Here is a 9,054-nt window from a genome sequence, read left to right as displayed (position 1 = left end):
GCTCTCGCGTCAAATTTAAACTCTTTAACTCTAAAAACACCAAAGTTATACCATTTCCGATCAATCAGTTATATGGCAGCTATAGGATATAGTCGGCCGATCCAAGCTGTTCCGACTTATATACTGCGTGCAAAGAAAAGAAGGCAGACGGACATGCTCATATCAACTCAGGAGGTGATCCTGGTCAAGAATATATATGTATACTTTGATGTCTCCTTCACTGCGTTGCACCCTTTTGGACAAAATTATAATACCATCTGCAAGGGTATAACAATTAGTTTCCCCGATATCAAACGTCGGGTACTGTTGAGCAAAATGGGTTTTTGCCAAAAAAAGGGATTTTGCTGAACCAGTGTGGGAGGTACTATAACCTGGAAATGCCTTATAATAGATCACTGAGATCAGCCCGGTTCCAACCACCAATATAAAAACGGAAAGTGGGTCAGACGGATGGATTGTTTTTTTTGATTGAGAAAATATATATCTAGGTATTACCTATAAATACCATATATGTATGTATGCAAACTTACTGGTATTGAATAAGTTTCTCGTACTGGAAACATAATAAAAGAATCTGAAATATAATAAACCTATTTAAATGCAGTTAAACTGTTCTCGTTAAAAACCAATATAAATCACTGAAGTTATTTTGGCACTTATGAATTATTTCCTGTGTAAAAATGTTTAATTTGTAGAAGAAGTTGATGAATTAATCAATAAGTTGTATTTTAAGCTAATTAAGTTATATTGAATTGAGGGTGCAGGGTATCAGCCAGTCTGGATGTTCGAGACTCAACCCTTTTCGGTAACAAGCCCGACAATTATATTTGGCAATTTATGAGCGAAAGTTATCGGGCCAGACTCGCCGAAAGTTCGCTTTCTTTAGTGCCCCGCGACCCGTGTCACTCTGAAGCAGATTTTATTGATGAGAAACAAATAACAAAGAGGCTTTTCGATCCGCATGTGGCTTCTGCGCCGAATATTACGCAACAATGCCTAATAAATAAATACGACAGGGGATCTTCGGCTCAGCCCAGCGCCCTTGCCAAGGCCGGCGGGGCAACGACCGGGTAGCCGTGGGCCAGTAGCGTTGGCGTTTGGAGTGCCAAGGTGAGCAACTAGTGACGAATCATTTATCAGATTCATAGTGGGACTTCGCAGCCGATCGCTAGTCGCTATCGGTTGTTGCCCCATTGTGAAAATTACAAACGCTAGTACTTATCCGAGTGGATGTGGGTAAGAGATGTAGATTACTACTAATAGTTTCAGCCTAAAATGTAAGCAGGCCTACAATTCATCGAAATTTTGTATTTATTTAACATTTTATTAGGGTCTTATGATAATATATATTAAAAAATAATAAATTTTTGTAATTTAATCTCGATTAATAATTTAATGAACTACCCTTCGAGCCGCCGCAACAATAGTTGGGCTATTTATGAATACTGCCAATACTGCACAGGCACATAAGCGGATAAACATATATATATATATACATACTTATTATATACCATATGAAAGGTATTGATGTGTAGATCATATATGTATATAAATATATATTGGATCTGGCTTCTACGGATCAAAAGACATATAGATTCAATCTTTATTTTCAATTTTTAAAATAAAAGTTATCAAATAACTTTTATTTTTCAATTTATACAATAAAAATTGAAAATAAAAGTTATTGCGTAATTTTTATATAAAAATTGATATTTAACTTCAAGAATTCTTAACAGCAGAGCATTTTTCCCTTTTTATGGTGCATAATGGTGTTCAAATTTGAAGAGGCTTGCATATCAATTTCATATTTAAGCATTATCTTGATAAAATGCATCACCCAAACATAATCTGATTTAAACACGCTGTGAAATAAAAGGTTAGGAATTAAGAAGCTATTTTGGAAAACAAAAACAAAATACAAATTTAAGCAAAAAAATAAACCATTGAAAACGTCAAATTAAAGCGCATACTCGCCGCGGGCTCTGGGGGAGTTCCCAGAGCTTCGATCCCCCTCCCACTTGTGGTTACGCCACTCTGGGTAACCCCAATCCTCTCCCGCAAGCGCGCAATTAAATCCGAAATCCAAAACAGTTAGTAGTTGCCCCTCGTCATCGCCAGCGTCATTATCGTCACCGACATCCTCATCATCAATGGCATTGAATCTAATTTGGCTTTTATATCGGTCGTTGACCCCGATTGTTTGCGATCACGCTCGACGCAGTGATCGCAGCTCTCTCTTCTACTCCCACTACTGCTTCAACTCCCCCTGGGCGGTTGGTCGATACCCCCCGTCCAGCTCGCTCCCTGGGTGTCCTTTGCCCTCTTTCGCCCCAGGACTTCGGCGGGGGTTCGGCGCTCCCGTTCCACCCGAGGAGGGCGAACCGCACTTCTGCCGGCATGCTGCAGCCAAGAGAGCTCGCCCAGAGATTAAACGTGGCCGTATCAGCCGTGCCAGAGCCATAGTACCCGTATAAATATCACCAGTACCGTCACGGCCGCCGCACACGGCCAAGGCATTCACGGAACTGAACAACGCGAAAATGCGGCTCTCGATAAACCCACTCCTTAGACCCACCTCTTGGTACTGGCTGCTCCTTACCCAGGCTCTGGGTCTCGGACTGTCCCCAGTGGGGGCCTACAGCTCGGGAAACCTGCTCACCTGGATGCAGGCCAGCAACTTCGGCCTGCAGGTGCTCCAGTATGCTCTCAACGATACCGAATCCACGGCGGCCGACGAGAGGGCCTGTGTAGCGGAAGTGCAAGTGCTCCTGACCGCGGCGGGGGCTCAGGCCTTGCCGGCCCTCCGAGGTAAGCTCTCAATTTTACGACGATTCCTCTCAAGCCGTTAAAACACATTCTTGCAGTGCTCGACGCCTGGGGAAAGTTCCCTCAGGGCCTTCTCTACGGCCACTTCAGCGACCTGGGAAATTACGAGTCCTGCTTGAGTGGCAGTTACCAATCCGTGGGGAGTGGGCCCAAGTACTGCCTAACCCACATCCAGTTCAAGAGCCTGCTCCTAGAGGCCGCAGGATCGGAAGCCCTCACTCTCAACATCGGCACCTGCGTTCCCTCATCCTGCAGCGCCGCCCAGCTGAACCGGTGGCTTCACTCCCACCTCCAGTCCATGTTCGGAGAACCGGCTAGTCCGGCGGAAGTACGTGGTGTCCTGGTCCAAGAGCAGTCTTGTTCTGTGTCCCAGGCCGCGCCATTGGGGGGACTGGACTGGTTTGCGGTGTAAGTCGATTTTTTCAACTCTCGCACAATTTTTTCTCCGTTGGGTGGTGGAGCAGACCTTACTATTCCGAGCAACTGTTCTTCAAGTCTTACGCAATATGAGGCGGGCTGGCGGTTCAAGTACACCCGTCCACTACGTTCCATACATATGTATTACTTGTTCTGAACGTCAATGACGCTGGCTGGAAGAACCCAATAAGTTAATAGATTGCCTAGATAATGGCTATCGTAAATTGGGAATGGGGGACATGCGAAAAATTTTGCAGAAAGGCTAGGCTCAAAGGAAGTCAAAGCTTCTATACCCTTGAACGTGGTTTAAGTTTGTAGACATTTTAATAGCTGGCATTAGAAATAGAATTTAAAATATATTTCTTAAAATTAATATAGTGTAGCCGAACTTCGTCCTTAAAACTTAAAGTTTTTATTTACGTTTTGGATAATTGAAAATTAAAAGGGAGTATTAGCAAAATTTAAAGAAAAAAGTGGTTTGTATGAGTACAAAATAAATTCTTATATATTTCTTATAATATGGACCCAAGTATTTATACAAATGTATTTTAGGCTGTAAGATTGACAGTGCTGATCAAGCTCATACCTTACCTTGTTAACTTTTTACATTTTACAAACACACTAAACTATTCTAATCTACGTTTACAGTGTATATTTTTTTAAAGTACAAGTGGTTTGATTAATAGAGGGTTCTACTGAACTGACTTAGTCGTCAATTTACAATATCATGACATTCACGATTGCATACAAAAGGGGGAAAGTAGCTAAAAATATCTTTTATTTGCAGTTCCATTTTCGCCATTCTGGGCACAGTAGTTTTATTGGCCACTCTCCTGGACTACCGGAAAGGTAAGACACAACCACCCAACAAAACCAGAAGCCTATATAATCGAAATGTCATACCATTTTTAGCTTCTGGAAAGCTGATCGGGGCCTTTTCACTGCGCCGGAATGTCCCCCAGTTGTTCGACACCTCCACCGCACCATCGCCTCGGGTGATCCCATGCCTGCACGGCATCCGATGCCTGACTATCCTCTGGATTATCTTTGGCCACGGCTACATGTTCCTGTTGTTGGCGCCGAACATCAATTCTTACGAAATTGTGGTTTGGGCCCAAACTCCCTTTTCCATGCTCCTTCAGAGCGGCAGCACCTCGGTGGACACCTTCTTCCTACTTAGTGGCCTGCTTCTCGTTCTGACCACGTTGCGAGAGATGGAGAGGTAAGAAGCGGCGCTTTTCCGTGCATCTTCAGACCCTAATTAGGTGACTCTGCAGAAATCAGGGACGCCTCCACGTTCCACTGATGTACCTGCACCGTCTGGTGCGCCTGACCCCTGTCTTGGCTCTAGCGGTGCTCTTCTTCATGACCCTTTTCCCCCGCTTGGACAATGGCCCCCTTTGGCAGCAGTTTACAAGCTCTTCGGAGCTTTGCAAGGACACTTGGTGGGCTACCCTCCTCTATGTTCAGAACTACGCAGCTGCCGGTCGCATGGTTTGTATTCTTTTCTACATGTTTTAAGGGGGTGGGTTTTTGGGAGACGCTAGTACTGTAGTATTTAGAGTGAGGCTTCCACTGCTTCCAAAATATAGAAGAACTTGTAAAAAGTTTGGGGTCGATGAGAGCGTTAAAATGAGACTAGTTTGCGTAGAATCAGAGAGGCGGAAAGACGAAAATGCTTATATCGACTAAAAAAGTGATCCGTTTAAAATATATATAGAGTCGAAGATGTCTATTCTCCTCTTATGTTTTGCTAACTTTTTACCAGAATTATAATATCCGCGGCAAGGGTGTAAGAATCGATTAGCTGAAAAATAGTATTATATTATTGTTACAGATTGTTTCATTCATTTCTTAAGTCTAACATAAAGTGTCACAGCTGTATTTTGTTTTGAAAATTTTAATTTAGAATCATGTACCCCATTCCTTAAGCTTCCCAACACTATTTTAAATCATATATCCTTAACAAAACCCTCATTTCTTTGTTAGTGCCTGGGCCATTCCTGGTACCTTGCTGTAGACATGCAGCTGTACGTCCTGTCGCCCATCGTTTTGATCGCCCTTCATAAGTGGGGCAAGCGGGCCGTGGGAGGCATTGTGGTGCTCATCTTGCTGCTCTTCGGCTGCGTCTTTAGTATAATCATGTTGAATGAGCTTCAGGTGTTCGATCGCCGGGGGTAAGTTCATCCGAGATTCTCACCAAATAGTCGATATAAGGTTTGTTTCTCCTGAAGGAACCTCGGGGCCGACAGTCCCCAGATGCGCCTCATCTACTATACAACACACGCCCGGGCCACGCCCTGGTTGATTGGGCTGCTCTTCGGTCACTTTCTGCACACCCAGGGCGGACGCAAGGCTCGCCTGCCCAGATGGATGACCCCCTTGATGTGGCTCCTTTGTTTTGGTCTACTGGCAAGTGTCTTGTTCGCCGTGTTTCCGTACACCCAGCCCGGAGCCGTAGCCATCTCGCCCGTGGCCGGCGCCTTCTACCTGTGCAGCAGTCGCATCGCCTGGCCCCTGGCGCTGTGCTGGCTTATCTGGGCCTGCCAGAATGGAGTGGCCCCTGGAATCGACAGCCTGCTTGGCTGGTCTCTGTGGCAGCCCCTATCGAAGCTCTCCTACTGCCTTTACATTTGGCACTTACTGGTGGAGACTGTCAACGTAGCCCGCACCAAGTCGAGTCTGCACTTTTCCGACTACGATGCGGTGAGTTTCTAGGTTCTCTGCAGCTGAACGTGCGGCTGATCTTTCACATCTTTCTCGTTGTAGTTCCTTCGGTTCTGGTCGGACTTTGGTGTCACCCTGCTGGTGTCCCTGGTCATGTACTTGTTCGTAGAGATGCCTGTGGTGCGGATCGAACTAGAGTTGCTGCGCAAGTTTCGCAAGCCTAAAATCGATCCTGCGGCTGCTGTAGATGCCCCTCCCGTACCACCAGTCACAAGCATTTCCCGCCAAAACTTAGTGGATCCCTAATCCTTGTCTCGTGTCATGGAGAGCCGGACTCAAGGGCACCAATCAGGGTTGTTGTTAATATTATAGCGTTATATAGCGAACTAGTCTCTCAGTTTTAAAGCTATCGACTTGAAACTTTGCACACACCCTTGCTTTGTATATAAGTCGGAACGGCCGACATCGGCCGACTATATCCTATAGCTGCCATGTAACTTATTGATCGGAAATGCTATAACTTCGGTGTTTTTAGAGTTAGACAGTCCCAAGTTCAGATTGGAGAAATAATACGACGTACCAAAATTTATAAGGATCGCCCGAGTTTATCTTATAGCTACCATATAACTGAACGATCGGAAATGGTATTTGGTAAAAAACCCACCTATTGGTTTTTTTTAAGATAAAAGTTTGGGACTTTTTTTTAGATTTTGTATTGTAATAAATTGGTTATCAGGGCCGTAGCTAGCATGGGGCAGGTGGGGCGGTGCCCCAGGGCCCCGAAGGGAAGGGGCCCCGCCGGGACAAAAGACTTCCGTATAGGGGGCCCCAAATTTACTTGTTTCCCCAGGGCCCCCGAGGCTCTAGCTACGGCCCTGTTGGTTATATTATGATATTTCCATAATGATCGGCCAACTGTATCCGATTTTTGCGATATATATCCGGTTTTAACTACAAGATTATATCAACTTGGGCTCCGTCCGAAGATAGCTTTCCTTTCTTGTTTTACTTTTTATAGTTGTCTAGCACGACTCATGTAGTAAATTGTAAATATAGTAAATATTTGAGTCATTAAGTATTTATCCAGTCTCAATTTATTGTCAACTTTTAAGGAGAGAGGATTTTTTAAGGGTTTTCAGGAAGGCAGACAAGATAGAATGGATATTGTCGAGTTTCCCGACTTTAATTAACTTCGTAGGTAAAATTAACTACTCTTTTAATATCTAAGGTCTCTAAGACGATAGTGCTATAGCTAAATTTAGCTGTCAAAATATGATTGTTTATAGAATGGGAGAATCTTCTCCATAATCTACGGGTGCACCATGAGGAAATTCTGGATGTATCCTCCTGTAACAAGTAACGGTTACTAACGTAACTAATGGTCTTATAGAATTTAAGGTCAGTCGCATATATCAGGAAGAAGGCATGACGAAAGTAGGAAGATATTTCATTAATGAAGATGATCCCAGGGAGCTGCTATGTGGAATACCAGACAAGGCAATAAAGGGACATGATATGGAAAGTCTGCCAAATATGATTAAAACCAACTTAAAAAGATGGAATAATATAACTTAGCCAGTAGGGCAGCTTGACAAACTTTGTCAAAGGCCTTGGAAAAGTCTGTAAAATGGCATTAACCTGAAATCGGTTCTCGAAGGCTTCAATGCAGTGAAGCATGCCGGTCTTAAATGCAGGTCTTAGCGAAGACCGCTAAATTAATTGGAGTGGACCCCCTAGGAAAGACACCATGCTGTTTGGAGAACATAAAATTACGAATCAAAAAGGTTTTTTTTTCAATAGCTCTCCGCTCAAGTATCTTAGCGCCGTTGCAACTTTTAGCTATAGGTCGATAGTTGGTAACTACTTACTGCCACCTTTGTGAATAGGCGTGTTAGAAGTAATCTTTCCCCGATAAGGGAATCAACCAGACGAGAGCGCCAAGGAGAACATCAGTTGAAGGGGAGTAGAAAGTGAAGGGATATTCTTCTTAAGAAAGAATGGAGAGATACCATCTAAGTCAGGGGTGTGTGACTCGGTAAAATGTCCTGTGGCGTCATCTAGGTCACAGTCCAATATGTCCAGATTACTTACATTAAGAAAAGGCTAAATATCAAGAAGAGTTTCATTTTCATTCTAGGAAACCTTCGGCTTCAAGTTAAAGAAAAAGTATTTTGCAAAAAAACTTTCTTCCTCCGAGTTGTCTACTTAATTTCCATAATATATGGAAGAAGGTATGTCCGATATTAAAAAGCCGCCAAAAAGCTTTTGGATTGGATCGGAGGCTCGACATCGGATATATACTGGTTGTAAAGAAACTTATTATGGAATTAAAATTCCCGCTTAAATGGCCGGTAGAGCTCTCATGCTCGAGGATCCCCTGTTCTTATAAATCTTGTATATTGCTTCTCCCTCCTATTCTTTAAGTTTTTTAAGCCCTTCCTATACCTAGAAGTATAGTTTAGGGGCATTAGTATCAATAATATTAAAAAGGGTAATTTTATTAAGAGGACAAAGTATAACAATCATCTTTTGAGACATCCGAAAGGGAAACCCAATCAAAAGCTGTAATAAATCATTGAGATAATAATATATGTTTGATGGGTTTGGCAGAAGGCAAAAAACTAAAAACCTCAATATGAATTACTAACGGCTTGGGCTGAATATCACATGCACTTAACGGTATCTTAAACAATTATATATATGTACATACTATACACTGCGCGTCATCAGATTAGCACACCCCTGGCCTAAATAGTTTTGTTAAATTTCTAGTAAAACTAAAAAAGCTAAGATTCTGAAAATTTTTCCCATTAATAACAAATTAATTTGCCAAAAAATAACGCTAAAATTGGGGCTTCTCTATTTTCCAATATTAGCACAAATCTCTTAATATCAATTTTTTTTAACTTTTTAGACGGAAACTTATTTTTAAATTTATATACATAATTTATTTATTTACATTATATACATTAATTTATATGTATAAGGTAATTTGAACAGTATTTATTATTAATTTAGTCTTCTTTGGTGGAATATTGCCGTCCAGACCCATAGACTTTGCGAGTCAGCCATTCCCACACGTTTTCAATGATATTGATGTCCGGTGAATAAGGCGGCCATTGCAACAAATTGACGTTTTCACCT

General features: G+C 42.6%; 1 protein-coding gene across 1 annotated transcript; it reads left to right on the top strand.

Annotated features, from left to right (window-relative positions):
• Window positions 1-2,540: 2,540 nt before the first annotated feature.
• On the top strand, window positions 2,541-6,612 carry LOC108129913 (nose resistant to fluoxetine protein 6). Its single transcript, XM_017248220.3, has 8 exons — window positions 2,541-2,808; window positions 2,865-3,234; window positions 4,031-4,092; window positions 4,156-4,465; window positions 4,521-4,737; window positions 5,233-5,420; window positions 5,478-5,949; window positions 6,013-6,612. Exons 1-8 carry the CDS (start codon window positions 2,541-2,543, stop codon window positions 6,214-6,216), a joined length of 2,091 nt encoding a protein of 696 aa, XP_017103709.2. The 3' UTR covers window positions 6,217-6,612.
• Window positions 6,613-9,054: the final 2,442 nt, after the last annotated feature.

Source organism: Drosophila bipectinata, chromosome XL (genome assembly GCF_030179905.1).
Source record: "Drosophila bipectinata strain 14024-0381.07 chromosome XL, DbipHiC1v2, whole genome shotgun sequence".
Lineage (NCBI taxonomy): Eukaryota > Metazoa > Arthropoda > Insecta > Diptera > Drosophilidae > Drosophila > Drosophila bipectinata.
This window is presented reverse-complemented; position numbering and strand designations above follow the sequence as displayed.

Coding starts and splice junctions, on each gene's coding strand:
- LOC108129913 (XM_017248220.3), top strand. CDS start 2,541: ATGCGGCTCTCGATAAACCCACTCCTTAGACCCACCTCTTGGTACTGG. Junction 4,466..4,520: donor ACGTTGCGAGAGATGGAGAG/GTAAGAAGCGGC, acceptor GTGACTCTGCAG/AAATCAGGGACGCCTCCACG. Junction 5,950..6,012: donor ACTTTTCCGACTACGATGCG/GTGAGTTTCTAG, acceptor TTCTCGTTGTAG/TTCCTTCGGTTCTGGTCGGA.